Source organism: Leishmania infantum, chromosome 29, assembly GCF_000002875.2.
Source record: "Leishmania infantum JPCM5 genome chromosome 29".
Taxonomy (NCBI): domain Eukaryota; phylum Euglenozoa; class Kinetoplastea; order Trypanosomatida; family Trypanosomatidae; genus Leishmania; species Leishmania infantum.
In genome coordinates, this window is record NC_009413.2 from 329,135 (window position 1) to 345,336 (window position 16,202).

At 53.9% G+C, this 16,202-nt stretch overlaps 4 protein-coding genes across 4 annotated transcripts; all 4 read right to left on the minus strand.

Moving 5' to 3' along the window:
- Positions 1 to 953: 953 nt before the first annotated feature.
- On the minus strand, positions 954 to 1,460 carry LINJ_29_0930 (conserved hypothetical protein; the record flags this gene model as incomplete). Its single annotated transcript, XM_001466574.1, has 1 exon — positions 954 to 1,460. The coding sequence occupies one exon, from the start codon at positions 1,458 to 1,460 to the stop codon at positions 954 to 956; it is 507 nt and encodes a 168-aa protein (XP_001466611.1).
- A 6,197-nt stretch (positions 1,461 to 7,657) lies between these two features.
- On the minus strand, positions 7,658 to 9,133 carry LINJ_29_0940 (conserved hypothetical protein; the record flags this gene model as incomplete). The annotated part of the gene is made up of 1 exon (XM_001466575.1): positions 7,658 to 9,133. One exon carries the CDS (start codon positions 9,131 to 9,133, stop codon positions 7,658 to 7,660), a length of 1,476 nt encoding a protein of 491 aa, XP_001466612.1.
- A 587-nt stretch (positions 9,134 to 9,720) lies between these two features.
- LINJ_29_0950 (putative ADP ribosylation factor 3) lies at positions 9,721 to 10,260 on the minus strand (the record flags this gene model as incomplete). Its single annotated transcript, XM_001466576.1, has 1 exon — positions 9,721 to 10,260. One exon carries the CDS (start codon positions 10,258 to 10,260, stop codon positions 9,721 to 9,723), a length of 540 nt encoding a protein of 179 aa, XP_001466613.1.
- A 431-nt stretch (positions 10,261 to 10,691) lies between these two features.
- On the minus strand, positions 10,692 to 11,741 carry LINJ_29_0960 (conserved hypothetical protein; the record flags this gene model as incomplete). The annotated part of the gene is made up of 1 exon (XM_001466577.1): positions 10,692 to 11,741. The coding sequence occupies one exon, from the start codon at positions 11,739 to 11,741 to the stop codon at positions 10,692 to 10,694; it is 1,050 nt and encodes a 349-aa protein (XP_001466614.1).
- Between the last annotated feature and the right edge of the window lie 4,461 nt (positions 11,742 to 16,202).

A 16,202-nucleotide genomic window follows, 5' to 3' on the forward strand; every position in this document is an offset into this window, starting at 1 on the left:
AAACGCGTATGAAGATAAAAAGATCGGAGAGGCTGAAAAAGAGTGGGAAAGAGAACTCCGAAAGAAAAAAAGGAAACATAGGTGTTGAGGTTAGTTGTCAGGTTGTAGGACTCATGTCAAGTTACGCATATGCCGCGTTTGTTCTTTTTTTTCTGTTCTGCTTGTCATCGAAAACAAGAGGTTGATAGAGGGAGATGTCGCCGTTCTTTCGGTTTTTCTCCGCGGTCGTTCTCTATACGGCAGTCACAGATACCCGCACTGCTGCGTAGACACAGCGAGGGCCAGAGAGTGGAAAGCCGTGAACAGAGAAGCAAGGCATAAACAGAAGAAGTTGATCACACGTGCGTAGATACACGCACATGCACATATGTGGGTAGAAAAAAAAGAAGCGATGAAGTCGAAGAAACAAAGTACGAAGGTGGGTAGCCCAGAGAGAGAAACGCAGGAGAGAGCAAATGGTGCGTTCCGAACAACCGGAGAACAGTGAAAAAAGGCTCATATCACATTGCCAAACACGCGCGGACCCGCAAACCTCGCTTGTTCTCTCCGCCAGCCTTACATACTCTTTCTCTCCCCCTGCCCCATCTCAGAGCAGCTACCAAGAAAGAAATGAAAACAAGAGCGCTGTTGAATTTTGTTTGTTTTTTTTTTGGGGGGCATTCACAAGTGAGTTGAATGATGCCCACGACCGCGCGCGCACACACATACATACAGGAAAGGTATTCGTGCGCCTCGACAGCTAAACAAGTAGTGATGGACAAGTACTGCGAAATGTGTCCACTAGCGTGCTTGCTCGCCGTTCCGATCCCTCTGTGTCACATAGAAATAGTAGCAACAGAAGGCGCTAGTAGAAGGAATGTGAGAGTAACGCGTTAGGCCTCGGCTCTGCAAAACGTCGCGCCGTGGCCGAGCTTGAGCAGACAGTGGTGCATGAACACCGCAATCCAAGATGCTCAGCGTACCCGCTGTGGGCACGGTGAGAAATCGGTGCGGCGATACTGCTGGTCTGGTGTCGCTGTGGTGCTAGCGTACGTGTCGACTGTGCGCGTATGGCTCTCCTCGCCGCTGTTCATGTGAACTCGCGAGATACCCACTGGTGGCGATCCTGCAGCACATGCTGTGACAGATCGGGCATTCTCCTCGTGTGCCCCGGTACGTGGTGGGAACAGTCTCAGAGCAACCTCAGGTGTGATTTCCCCTACTTTTCGATTGTCCCACTCCCGGCGTGCGTAGCGGCTGTGAAACGTGTAGTCGGCTTCACAGTTTTTCGACCCGCCGCCACGCCGCAGGATAGCCGCCTCACCGCCTGGATGCGATCCTAGCACCCCTGTAACATCGTACACTGAGTTCCCAGAGACAATCCACAAAGATCGCCGCGTGTTGTGCATGCGGATCTCCTCCTCGCTGAGAATAGGCCAACGCTTCTTGAACCCACTCAGAAATAGCAAATCGTTAAGCATATTCACTATGAGAGAATTGCGTAGGGCCTCCTGTGTGTGTGTGTGTGTAAATGTACGTTTTACGAAAGTACCGTGCTGGAGAAGAGGGAAGAGCTGCTTTAGATCTCTCTTAGAGCAGCAATCCTATCCTCCACGCTAGAATCGTTTGAGTGTGCGCTGTGCGTGTGTGTGATACAAAGGGGGAAAAGCAGCACGAAAAAAAAATTGAGAAAGAGGGGACGAGTACAAAAGGGAAACCGCAAACTACAAGAGAAGAGCGGATGAACTCTTTTTCTCAACCGCAACTCCTGCACAAATCCCCCAGCGAGAGATCTGAAAGGGAAAAAAGACGAGCAAAGAGAAACCGGAAAAAGGTGGAAAAAGACGCCTTTTTTTTTCAGCTTTGCCGCAACTTTCTATGAGCAGGAAAGGGGAAATATGAGCACGACTCGGGTGTGTTTACTTGTTTCACTGAGCCTCACCCACTCCCTCGGTGTGAGCTGCGGGGAAAGCGCTAGAAAGAGTGCTGCTTTACAAAAACTAAGGAAAGAGAAGAGGGACCTGAATGATCGGGCACGTTTAGATGCGGGGGCACCGCTATTTCACTGTGTTGCTCATGCGTCAGAAGCAGCACAGAGGCAAGATAAAATGCAAAGCGAGGGAAGGGGAGGGGAATGGAGTACAGAGGGACGGTAGTAGAGCGAATGCGCCTCATTCTGGGGGAGAAGGGTATTTATCCCAAGCGCCTTTGCGTTGCCACTTGAGCGCGACGGCTGTGTGTCTTCTTGGGGGTGCGCGAGTAATGAGCCCCTATCAGGCATTCATTGCCAAGTCCCGTGATCGAATTGATCTTGCTTGGCATTGTTCTTGGAAGTGGAAGGGGGCTGCATGAATTCTTTTCGTTGTTAGCGGCGCTGATGCTCGAAAGGCGATCACTGAAGCTGAGCATACACCTTGAAAAGCTTGTGTAAAAGAAACTAAGAATTGAGGAAAAAAAAAACACCTATTTAAAACGAAAAGGGGGAGAGAAAAGACCGATGCTTAAAGACACACCGTGGCGAAAAGAGAAAACGGGGTGGAAGAGGACAATCAAATCAGCGCTGTACGACGAAAAAAAAATGGAGACGTAAACAGGAGCAAAAAGTCGGAGAAACGGAGAGACAGCAAGAAGGCTGCTGCAAAGGCTGCGCTGCGTCTACTGTCTCAAATGGACAGTTAGCTGAAACAAAGAAGTCTCTCGAAACATACGTGTTCCGTTTCCACATTTTTCTCCCGCATCACCGGAAAGGGAGATGAGCTGCGTGGAATCGAGCAGGCCACAACCTAGGTCATCTAATCAGTTCAAGAGGGGATCCGAATTCACCACTTCACCGTGGGAGTCACGAGAGAAAAAAGCCTGAGAACGACCTCCTGTGGTACTCCTAGCTTTACCGCAGAGTATTCCATGTGCACGGCCTGTTTAAAAGGAACCTTACTTTCTGACCCTTTTTTTTTGAATGCGAATACTAAAACAGGAAGCAAAGCAGAACCAATGACTTCAGTCACAAAAATCTTTCGCCGAAACAGAGAAGACCAAAGATTTAAAAAAGGGTGAAAAAGAAGAAAACCAGAATACAATCAAGCCGCAGAAAAGTGAACAGGCATTAAGAGGAGAAAGACATTGATAGAAGAGCATTATACCAGTGCGCACAGACACACACACGTTGCTTTTCGAGGGAAGGAAGCGAGGCGTAGAAAGGGAAATGTTGATTACATCCCTTCTTCCTGCCGTAATAGCAGATGTAGACAATATGGGAAAGAAAACATTTTTTCCTTCGTTGAAAGAAAGGCTGTGCGTGTGCACGTGTGTGTGTACCCGATTATCTTCTTCATTCTTTCGTTGTTTTTCTTCCTATCTTTTCTTTTGCTGCCGTTGCCTCTTGTGCGTTGCCGTTAGGACGGGATTCGCAACAGAGATCTACAGGAGAGGCATTTCCTTGGGTGTGATGACCACTAAACTCTCGCTGTTGCTTTGGAACGAGCCGGTTAGCACATTTTCAGCCTCTTATGACACACTTACGCGCCTCTTCATTTGTTCGCATCGCTTTTTGTTTCCGAAACCGAAGGAGAGGTACCACAAAAGAAGTTGCGCTGATGAATGTACAAAAAAAAAACACGAAATCAGCCAAGTAACTTTAACACACATAAGTTGTAATGTCAGCAATGGCCGTTGACCTTCATAAGAGAAAGCGAGACTGAAGGAAAACAAAAAATCAGTAGGCTTCCTAAGCCCGCTCCCCCTTGCTCTAGGCCACCAAGCACACGAAAACAAAGAGAACATCTCTAGTAGAAGCTGGTCTCGCTAAAACATCGATTTATGCGCCCTTTGCTAAGATAAGCAGAGTGAAGAGGAGAAAATAAAAAACATCAGATTACTGGAGTAGGTGGCGCGTTATTCACATTCGATGCTACAACGATATCTGTATCGCTCGATGACAACAGACTATCCTTGGCGCCGTCGTCCCACTGCTCTGAGTCGCTGCCGTATGTGTGCCTTTCGTGAGGGCTGGTTGGGACAACTAGCTTTGTGACAGTCTCATGCGAAGTCTGCAGTGGCGGCACAGCCTGCGGAAGAGCGGTGGAAGGACTAGAGGCAGCTTTCTGAGTATCGTTCGGTGGCAACTCTCCAATCTTGTACTTTTGCGCGTCGCGGCGTGTGGCCCTTCCGTGAAACATCAAGTCCTCTGCGCAGTCCTTCACGCCACCACCTCGCTTCAACAACGCACCATTGCCACCGGGATGCTTCCCGATGAGCGGCGTGATGTCAAGCACAGAGTTGCCTACGATGATCCACAAAGACTCGCTCGTGTTGTGCCTTGCCACCTCCTCACGTGTAAAAGTGGGCCATCTTTGAGCTAGCCCAGCAAACTGCAGAAGCTGGGTGAACATGCTAACGCCTCACACCTCAATGACTTGCTTTCTCAAGAATGCAAATGGCGTGCACAGCGTGGGGGCAAAATCGACGAAGAAGCACAGATCCCACGCGTCGGCACAACTACACGTCCGATTACAGCTACTGTTTAGACTAGGGAATATGCGACTATGCTTGGAAAAAATGATTACATCTCAAGGGTTCGCTGTGAGGTCGAATGTGTGACGGGGAAACAAGGAGAGCGCAAACGCGATTCAGCCACCACCTTCTCCTGTGCGCCTTTCGCTCCTGCTAGTTTTTTTTTTATCACTGCATACAGTCGTCCAATGGTGAAGAGAGAAAGATGAAACGAGAGAAGGGCGAAAAGGACAGTGTGCTCAATCTCTATTTCCCTAGATGGGAAGAACGGCGGAATCGGCAAGGGCAACGCCTTGTATTTCGGTTCGTCAGAGTACATGGTTGCGGGCTAAAGACGAGAGTAGCGCGCACGTATTCCATACACCGGATCTCGTTTTGTTTTTTCTTTGAAGAAAGGATAGTACCCCACAGTATGCGCGCTTAACGCATCGGTAAACAAGCGGAAAGGATAGGGAAAAACGATATTATCCCACATGGGACTAGAGAGTAGAGAAACACTACGCAGTGATTTCATTCGGCTAAGTGGTATTCATGTGATTCGAAAGCGCCCTCTATGTATGTGTGTGTGGATGCGTAGGTTCGGACGAAATTACGCAACCGAGGAGACGACCAAAAGGGGGGACATTACCGACCCTGTTTTTGTCATGGCATTCAACACCTATTCAGAGGCTTCCTCTTTTGCTCAACGCGTTCATTCTCTCCCACACGTGAGCTCGACAACACTCTACCCGGCATGTCGCAGGCCCCCATCGCGTGGCGCAAAGCAGTCGTGCACACGCTCTACAGCAATGCGCCGACTCCGTCATCCGAGCATGGCCTCTGCCTCAAAACACTACCGGCCTGCGAAGCGGAGGCCGCCTCACAGCGGCTCACATTGCGCCGGTCCCCACCTCGTGCGTCCCTCGGGGTAGCTCAGGCTCCCCCCGCCAGCAGGCAGTGTGAGGCGCGGGGCGGGGATGCGCTCGAGCTGCGGCGACACCATGCCCACCAGATGGATGGCGCAAGTGCGTTCACTGCCGCAGGCCGCTCCGGCGCAACGCCATCCACGACCTGACCGCCGACATCAGCAGCGACACATCGCCCTGTCCACCCCTACGTCACAGCTGCTTGGCCCTGCCACCACCAGAGGTTGTTCGGCATTGGCAGGGGACAGGGGGTGCTTGCCTTCCTCACACACAACGCGGGGTGTAACGGACCCTGGACACCACGCACTGAGGTGCCCATCCTCGTCATCGGGGGCCGATCGAAAGAAAAAAAATGCTACGGATGATCAGTGCAACGGCAGTGGCGGTGAAGGTGAGAATGCCACCGTAAAAGATATTTCATTAGAGGCGAATCTCAACACCGTTTGATATTCGGACGCTGTACCACTGCAAAGCTTACAGGAGAGCAATGGATGTCGCAATTGTCATGAAGTCGAACAGCGCTGGAACACAGAACGCCACAACGGCTGCGATCACCGCCATAGCAACAGAGAAGCATGGGAATATGTGCTATCAAGAGGCAGATAAACGATCAGCCTCACCACTCATCCCGAAATCGACTGGGACATCTTTGACGACGGTAGACTTTGTGCAGGAGTAATGGTATGCACTTTAGATGATGGGCGGCGCGACTATCAGCACATCGATGAGGATTAGGATCATGAATGTGGCAACAACCGGCTCGGGAACGAGTGCAGGCTGGTGCCTGGCAAACGACGCGCAAGAGACCGTGGAAGAGGGAGGAAAGTGAGCGTGGCACGCTCTCAGGTCGGCTGCTTAGTGGTGAATGGCAGTGCACAACAACGAAGAGAAAGGAGGGCAGCAGGACGTTTGAGTGAACCGGGCCGCGAGAAACTCACTGCTGGGTGACGAAGAAATGGGTTCGGTGTCATCCTAGCTTTCGACAACTCCAGCGGCGTCCATGAGGTACCGCACTGATGCATTGAGAAAGACGACTCAGTAAGCCCCAGCAACCTCATGAGGAAGTCATCATAGAGGGCGTTTGGTACTCAACGGCGCTGCCAGCAAGAGACCATACCTTTTCTCCCTTTTCACTTCCACAGGCGCTGCTGCAATGTCTCCTCTACAGACAGCGCTTTGCGGGTGAAGCACATGTATCTCCCATGCTGTTTTCTTGCGCAGCATGTCGATACTTTCTCCTGTGAAACTCATCAAAACGTTCACAGCCAGCTGCTAGTTGTGCCAAACAGCGGAAAGAAGTTCTTTCTTCGTGGAGGCAGAGGTCCCGACACCAGCTCCTCACTGAGGGTTGGCAACGCACGTTAAGAAAAGGAAAAGTGCATTCATGATGTCAGCCGAGCCAAAAAGACTCTGTGAAGGTGACGATGCGATTTCCTCGCTCTAGAAGAAAGAAGATATGCTACTGGTAAGAAAACGTATATCAGCACCGCTTCCCTGACACGCGGTATGCCTTTTTTTCAGTGCGTCCGTTCTCCGCCACGCAACGTGAGCTCGACAACACTCCACCCGGCATGTCGCAGGCCCCCATCGCGTGGCGCAAAGCAGTCGTGCACACGCTCTACAGCAATGCGCCGACTCCGTCATCCGAGCATGGCCTCTGCCTCAAAACACTACCGGCCTGCGAAGCGGAGGCCGCCTCACAGCGGCTCACATTGCGCCGGTCCCCACCTCGTGCGTCCCTCGGGGTAGCTCAGGCTCCCCCCGCCAGCAGGCAGTGTGAGGCGCGGGGCGGGGATGCGCTCGAGCTGCGGCGACACCATGCCCACCAGATGGATGGCGCAAGTGCGTTCACTGCCGCAGGCCGCTCCGGCGCAACGCCATCCACGACCTGACCGCCGACATCAGCAGCGACACATCGCCCTGTCCACCCCTACGTCACAGCTGCTTGGCCCTGCCACCACCAGAGGTTGTTCGGCATTGGCAGGGGACAGGGGGTGCTTGCCTTCCTCACACACAACGCGGGGTGTAACGGACCCTAGACACCACACTTAGGTGACCCCCGCCCTTCTTCCTTCTCTTCAGGAACGTGGTATTCCTACGCGAAAATAAGAGACAAAAAAACACACGAACGGGACGTCGAGCACACCAAAGTGAAGACAAGAGATATGTTCGTTTGGCTTTTTTAGGGAAACGAAAACACGCTAACGGTACTAAATCGTGCGTGCAGTAGCACGTGCTCGGCACTCACACTCGCATGCCTTCGTCTACTTCTTCTCATATGGAGTGCGCTCCGTGAGGCTCTGCTTGAGGCGGTTTAGCTCCTTCAGGTCCTTGTCGGCGTTGGTGATGAGCCCGAGACCCTTGTAGGCACGGCTGCGAGCTAAGAGTGCGCGCCACATGTAAATGTACTCGTTCGCATTGATCACTGGAGTGACAGCTTCCACGGCCTCCTGCAGGCGGTTCATCTCTGCCAGTGCAACACTCTTCTGAACCTGTGTGCGGTAGAGCAACTGCTTCGCTAGAGCCTTAGCAATCTCCTTCCCGCGCTTTGCATAGTCCGTCGCTCCAGCCGTGTCCGACGAGACAACCGCCAGGTGCACGGATTCCACGGCGTCGGCAACCGCCTGATCCGACGAGCTGATCGGCGTACTTGGGCCGGGCCCAAACGTCTCGCGGATGGAAGCAATGATACTCTTATCCTTCGGTGCCGACTTCAGCAGCGCATGCAGCTTCTCCTCCGAGTCGTAAAAAGCCTTGCTGGGCACGGAAGCACGAATCCGGTCTATGGCCTCCGCTTTGAGACCCGCATTGTGAGGTGTCAAAGCTTCCTGGATCAGCTGCTGCGCAGATTGTGCAGCCTCGGACGTCCATTTATCGTAGTGGTCTGGGGTTGTGGGGAAAAAATCGTGGAAGTGGTGGCCCACGTTTGCTTCCTGCATTGTGACCGCTAGTTCTAGCGCCTCCTCATCCGTCACCTGCCCGCCAAAGGCTTTTTTTGCCTGTTGAAGAGCTTTCGCGGCAGCAGGATCGGCCATCACATTCGCCATCCCCTCAGCCACCGCGGCGCTGACGCCCTCCGGCTTCACCCCAGGGCGAGCACGTCGCACCTGAAAACCAACCAGGGAGAACTCGTTCGTGTTGTCGGTGGTAGCTACCAGCTCCGACACGTGGATGGGGGCTTTGATGTACTCCTGGATTTTCTTTTCGATTGAAGTAAAGTGGTTGTAAGCCTCCTCGCTCGCGCCGGTGTAAAGGCTGTACTCCGCGGCAGCCAGCTCCACGAGCCAGCACCCGGGAGAGCTTGCAACCAGCTCCTTGTAATCTCTCTGCAACTTGGAGCGTAGGTCCGACACCTCCGCCTCTGTAGCGCCGCCTGAAACCCCTAGTGCCGCCTCCTTCATGTCCAGCAGTTCGTTGTGCGAGCGTAGGCGGATGCCGATCGCAAAGCGCTTCAGCGCCTCATCTTGCACCTTCGGCAGGACAGCGTCGATTTCTGCAATAGCGTCCGTGGGATTCCGTGACAGCAGGTAAAGGTGCGCGCGCGCCACTACTGCAGTTGTCCCTGCCAGACCCTCGCCTTTCGTCTTCTCCGCAATGCTGTTAATCGCGCTCGCGTTTACCTTACGAGCTGTTGCTACACCAACCATCCGACGGATCACATTCTGGGTTGCGACCGAGTCGGCAAGCACCGGTTTCAAAGTCGCGAGTGGCGCTCGCAGGTGCTTTACGGCGCAGAACATTTCGACTTCTATTTTCAAAGTAGGTGGATGGCTTTAAATGAGCAAGTATTGTGTTTCCTACTTGCCCGTTGCACGCGAGTCAACAACTAAATCTTTGCAACACATACAAAGCATGTAATGTGGAAGAGGTAGTAAACGCGGGGTAAAGGACTTGAGTTGCGAGGTTTTTGAAACTGTAGCTACCGCGCAGAAATGGGAAAGAGAACGCGAATTCGGTATTCTGGTTCGCAACGCGCAAGCAGTCCTATGAGTAATCGCGGCGAGCTGCACTCACTTTGCCTTTCAGTGGATAACAGTACATGAATTTCCCTTCGAGGAGATGCATTTCACGCGTGCACGTCACCCACTCTTCAGACACAATATCGGCTGCTTTTGCTTGTTGCTTTGGTGGCTGGCGGCTGTTGTATTGGCCGTTGTACATGAGCAAAAATAGCGCAGGTATATGAGAAAAAAAAACTGTTTCTATCGTATTCTTCGTTTTGGAGAATCCCTAATACTCTTTCTTCTCCCGAAACTTGTCGCAGACGCGCCGATTAGCGTCTGGAAAACAGAAAACCGAAAGTAGAAAAAGGTGCGCCATTAACTGTTCACTTGGGCTTAAGGTTCTTCACCGCCCACTCCAGTCCTTCATGCAGGCCCTCGCCCGTTTTCGCGCTGCACTTCTGGATAGACCACGTGCGATCGCGCAAGCTGTGCAGATTGAGTGCTGTGCTTACATTTTCCGGGGACAGTGCCGTAGCGAGGTCACACTTGTTGGAGAAAATAAGCACAGGAGCCTCCCGAAGCTTTTCTTCCTGCAGAAGCGTGTCGAGCTCTGCCGCCGTCTCCTCGAGGCGACGCCGATCGGCAGCATCGACGACGTAAATCAGGCAGTCTACTTCATCGTAGTAGTTTGGCCAGTACGTGCGGATCGCCTTTTGACCACCAATATCCCACATGTTCAGCTTAAAGCCCTCGCAGTTGATGGATTTGATGTTGAATCCCTGAGTTGCCTGAGTGGTGGTAGGGTCTTCGTCGGACAGCTTGCGGAGAATTGAGGTCTTTCCAGCATTATCGAGACCCAAAATCAACATGCGCGGCTCTGTTTCGCTCTTTTTGAGCTTGCGAAGGAGTGTGAGAAGGCCCATTTGGTAAAGTGCAGAAAAAAAAAAGTATGGTGGAATCTTGAGTGTAGGTCGAACGCGTTTGAAAGAGGAAGATGAGAGAAAAAAGGCAAAGGGGGAGCAATAGAGTGAACCTCTGATCCTTAAATGCACTATCATAGTCACTAGCAGAATTCAAGCATATGGTACAACTTTTCAGCCGAGCGGTCAGCCCCTCCCAGTACTTGACACCACACTGAAGCACCAAAAAGGTGCTTCTGAGCCCTACTTAGGCCCATTGCTGTCAATAGCTTGCAACAGAAATGATTTGAGCCTTGGAGCGCGCATAAAACCCGATTTTTTTTTTGCGCAATGCAAAAAAAAGATCAAAAAGGAATTTCCCTCGCAAACATGTAAAGCAACTCAGAAGTATCTATGCATAGGCGTTTCTTTCTTGTACTAGTGATGCATCGTGTTCAACGAAGTTGCGAAGCGCTGCTTCCCCCGTCGTCAGAGCGGCTCTTCTTTGCCATGCGCTCCTCTCTGCTCTCCAACAGAGTGGGGTCCACGTCTAGTCGTTTCTTGTAGCGCCTCTCACTGAAGTTGTACGTATCTTGGTACCAGCTTCTTGAAAACGTAACATAGTAGCAAGGGCGAGGTTCCGATTTTGCATTGCGTAGCCCACGATGAACAACTCGATAGTCGAATAGCAATACGCTGCCGAGAGCAACAGGTGGAGAGACTGACTTGCTTTGTCTTCGATCTCCAACAACGTGAGACCCAGGAAAAAACTCAGTGCCGTTGCGGCTGTCGACACTGATCAAGGGTACAAATACGTTAATGGCATAGGGGAAAAGGTTCACAACATTGCTAAGCGCAGGCCCATCGGTGTGCGCGTTTTGCGTTTCACTGCCCATCAGCGATAGAAAACAACCGGATGACATCACCTTCTTCCCAGTCTGTAGTTGTGAGTTGCAAAGAAGTGCGTCGAGTGTTTGCTGAACCGTTTGTGCGTTGGCGACTAGGGGAACTACTTTAGAAGTGATGAAGTCTGCAATAATTTCAAACCTCCCCGGACATCGCTGACGAAAGTTCGAGTACCCACTCTCAAGTGACGGAACAGCACCCCCCATCTCTGCCTGGCACTCGTATGTCGTGAGCAACGCCTTGAAGTACCGGAGAAGATCAGCATTCCATGTGGAGAGGTCCTGGGTGATCTGCTCCAACTCTGTCTTTGTCTCAGCAAGTGGAACTACACAAAAACCGTTCTTAATAAAGCCTTTCGCATACTTGTTCATGTGATGACTGTACCTCTTTGATTTCATGTCTATCGTCCCTGCAAGACAGCAAACGCATCTATCGCTCGTTGGCGCCTTTTCCTCGATGACAACGCCTGTATCGGCCATAAAACACGTTCTGTGATACCATCTGTTGCACTTTATGCAGTGCACAGATTTTCTGATAGCAGCTTCCCGCAGCTTCTTACCACATCGAGAGCATGTATGCTCTACAAGGGACAATCCCATCTTCCCTTAGTATCTTCGGGAGAAAAAAGGAAGACTAGAATTATAAGCGAACAAAAATGCTATGAACGAGTCCATGAAAGCCAAGCATATTCCATAACCCTTGTCAAAGTGTACAGCTTGTTTCGCCTTCGCAAACGCTTTCTTTTTGTCAGAGGCAATGCAACGCTTTATTTTCTGTTTGAATAGGCGAGTGATAATCGAAAAAAAATGCTAGGCTGCACTCCGATCGGAAGTGAAGGCACCTTGTGCAAAGTATCGAGGCACGCAGGGGACAACGCAAGAAACAGAATGATCGGCACCCTTTTGTGCACTCTTGTGGTACGTGTTTTTTGAACATGTCTGTATGACACCACCTCGGGCAGTAAGCTTAGACACAAATCATCGAATGCGCCCTACCAAGGAGCATCATGTCCCTTCTGAGGGTCAGCTTGCTAGCCTCATACGCAGAGTGCGGCCATTCAAGTGCATGAAGATCGCCAGAATTCGCATGTAGGTGAAATTCTGATACCTGGCAATGGACCCCAATGCAAGAAGCACTAGATGCGCACCGTCACTTCAGACTATCATCCGCTATGACTCCCAGCAGCCCTACGAGAAGCATTCACAATGCGTCCTCCATTTTTTAAGAGTGGAGCGAATGCATTGCACACTGCATGTGTGCTGCGGTGGTTGATAAACATGAAAACCCCAGCTCTAGTATGAAACTGGACAGTAAAACAATAACGGTACACAAATCGAGCGTTGTTCGCAAAGGTACCAATACCAGCAGGGCGCTTCTGCTTGACAGTCAGCGCTGTAGAGTCGGCATTCGAAACATCAGAGATACCCAGCTTGATGTGGTGCAGCGCAGTGGCAGGGCATGCTGCTTTGATAGCCTTCTCCGCCTCACTAGCTTTCACGTCACTTTGACAACCCACAAGCGCTACACATTTTCATTAGCAAAGTTTCCAAGCAGTGAAAATCACCAAAACTCTGTTGCAGCCGCTAACGAAAGCTGCAGGCATGATTGAAGCCAAAGCGGGTGCAAACTGTAAGATTTCGAGATCACATAAAACTGATTGCTCTGTTTTGCGAAAAAATATATCGTCCTCAACCGTTCAGACACACGCCCTCGGCACCATGGACTGTGCCAAGTCATCAACACATGGTGAGAAGTGACAGAGGGAAGTAGTCGGCTGCACCACATCAACCACAACATTAAGCTGCACGCGTTCTCCCTGTCAAAAAACGTCCTGGCAATCTACGCAGCCTTCCCTTCCCTTCCCTGGCGCACTAGAACGCATTCCTTGACCGCACGCGTGCTTTCATTCCTGTACATCATGCAGCACAAACCGAGAATTGAGTTCAGCCATCCACCTCAGAGTGTTGCTGATGTTTCTACGTTTGAAGCGCTAAACATCTTCCAGATACATATCCCGCCAATAATGAAATCAGTAGCGGTCCTTGTAGGCCAGAAAAAAAAAGACGACACCGTCGCTGCGCATCGAGCAAATAAGCTCTACCCACTCAAGTTCAGCCCCCCCCCCCACCCCTGCGGATGAGCATTTCCCATCTTTACCCTGAAAAGAAACGCCCCCTTTAATTTTGAAAAACCCACACACCCCTGAAGTAGCGATCGCATATGTTACTCGTAGTCGTCCCTCCTCGCAAACCCACGACCCATCCCCTACACGCCAACAACCCCAATGCAACACACCCTAAAGCACCGCCCCCACAGCACACTAAAGAACAACAATCACACACATCACACGCACAACAACAGCTGTGCAACAATCATTTCCAACTACATCGCAAAACACCTACAAAAACTACCCAATCAACACAGCAATACACCTAAACATCTCTGCCGTAGTAACAACAGCAAAATACACAAAAGACAGCTCACCTTCTCACGTCAATCTTCACATTTCTAGATGCCCTAGCTGACGCGATTGAAGGCAGCTCTTGGGAAAGCACCTGCGCGTCGCTCGAGTACCGCCCTCCCTCGGACATGCTCATCAAAAAGCCGGCCCTGAAGATGGACGCAGTCCTGCAACCCCCTCACCCCCAGCGATCCTTGATTATGGGCGCGCATCCATGGCCCCCGCGCACTACACACACCGGCGGTGAGAGAGGGCGTCCGCCATGTGAGCGCGCAAGAGCAGACCAGCGTATTGCGTAAGGTGCGCCAGCAGAAGCCGAGCCGGAATCCGGAAGCCTCTTCCCGCGCCCCTGCTACGTGGAAAAAGGGGGGCGCCTTTCGCCCCTCCTGAAGTTTCCTACGCCCGATGGTGGACCCGCGCCCCGCCGTCCCGCGGCGCTGGCCAGCGATCTGCGCAAGCCGCCCGGAAGAATGGTCTCGCGACGACTGCGCGAGCATGTGTGGGACAGGCTCCGAGCACAGCCGTCTGGCCTCCGCCCTCGCGGCTCCACTTTGGACTCCCTAGATTCGCTCCCCCGCGGCGCGGCCCAGCGCCAGCCACACACCAAGGTGGGCACGGCGCTTGCGGACCACGCCCGCGCGTTCGGCCCGGCAGGTCAGGGCGTTGCCGTCACGGCCCTGGGGAAGTTCAATGTAGGCCCGCGTCTTCCCCGCTGGATCCTGAATTTCTCAGACGGTCGTCGTGCCTGCGCTGGCCTCCGCCAGAGGAAATCCGAGACGGCCAGGCTACCATGCGGGGCCCCAGGGGGACCAGCCCGAGGACCCCTTCATCACTGCCGTGGGCCCGCTGAGCCCGGAGCCCAGCAAGACACCCCGGCCTGCACCGCGCCTTCTTTTGCCGGTGACACCACACACCCCGCGCCCCCACCAGACAAGGGGGTCATGCGGGCCACGCCGCGGCCCGCCCTCTTGAAGGCGCGGCGCTGGACGCTGCAGCGCCCACGGTGCTGGGCGCGCCCTCCACCCTCAAAACGGGACGCGCACCCTTTGGCGCGCGACACCAACACCAGCCGCAACCCCCGCCGCACGCCCGCACTTACAAGGGGATCGGCGCCCCTGCCTTCTCGGCGTGGGCTTCCCGCCAACGCGCGGCGTTGGCCAACACGTTTCAGAAGCCGTCGAAGTAGCTACCGTTCGGCTTGCGAAGCTCGAGGCGGTGTGCTCGCACGAATGGCGCCCGTCAAGGGGTCTTCACCGTTCTTTGTGCATGGTGCGGGTGGACCAAAAGCTGCTCTACGGCGCCGCCGTGCGGCGAGGTGGCGCCGGAAAAGGCGGCATGACCCTCCTTTGCCCTCGCGCCAAAGCGGCCGCACCCGCCCTCACCCCCGCACACTGACGCGAGCGGGCTACCCTGCGCACTTGGCGCGGGAGGTGTACACACCGGGCCGCGGCGTTGCCACAGGGGTTCGGCAGCCCTCGTGCGGGCATGCAGGCGCCAGCCCTTTTGGAGCTTCGCACGCACACGGCATCTTTCGTCGGCAGCGGTCGTGCTGAGCGGGCTGCCCCCGTCGGGCGTCTGAGGCTGGTACCCTGTGCCCCTTTCAGGGCGACAAGCCGTGACCTTTTCGCGCTCAGGCAGATGCTTGCCCGCGGCCTCTCCCTCAGCACACCCACGCCTGGGAAAGGCGGGCGGATGTAGGGGAGGGGACAAAAGGCCCCTGCCGCTGCAGACGCATAGCGGCGTCCCGGCTGTTGCGGCGCGTGCGGGCAGGCCATCCACACACGCCCCCACCCCCGGCGATATCGACGGAAATGGAAGATGATGGGGGCCATCCCCCGACAACGACGTCGCCCGGAAACATGCCCTGAAGCGCCGAGATGCGGGCGCTGCCGTGCGCGGCTGGCGTGGTGCATCGCACCAAAACAAAGCGCGCGGGCGTGAGAAGCGCACGGCGGACGGACGGAAAAGGCGCGAGCGTCTTTGCGCCAGTCAACCTCAAAGTGCGTGCGTGCGAGGCGTGCGGCGCCCTCTGCGTCCGGCCGGGTGGGCCGATGTGGCGCAGACGCCGGAAGCATGACGAGGACACCCCGGGCCGCACCGTCGGGTGCCCCGGCCTCAAGTGCGGGGGGTCCCCGCGCCATGTTGTGGGATGCCGCGGCTTGGGGCGGCTCGGGGGGGGTGCTGTGGGCGGGCTCCCTCCCCGCGCATGCCGGCCACATGCGCCTTGGCCACCCCTCGCCGACCGCCCGGCGGACGCGATTGCTTTCGTTCTCGAGCAGAACCCTGAATGCGACCCGCTGGGATCAGAGCATGCGGCGGCGCCAGGTTCGTGCGGCGCCAATCGCGCAGCGCGTGTCCCGGCAAGGGGCGGGGCAGGACAGGAAAGGCCGGGTGGGCGCATGACCCGCACAGAGGGGCAGACGGCGTGTCCTAGGCGACAAGGCTTTAGCCGCGGCAAAAGAGAGGCAGACGAGCCGTGGTTGTGTACGACTGCGTCAGGTGTATTGTTGTGAAGGGTACTCGTAAAGAAGGCCTCGAGACGTCTTAGTGGGGATTGGAAAATTGCTATATATTTTTTGCGCTTTTGGGAATTAGTGGT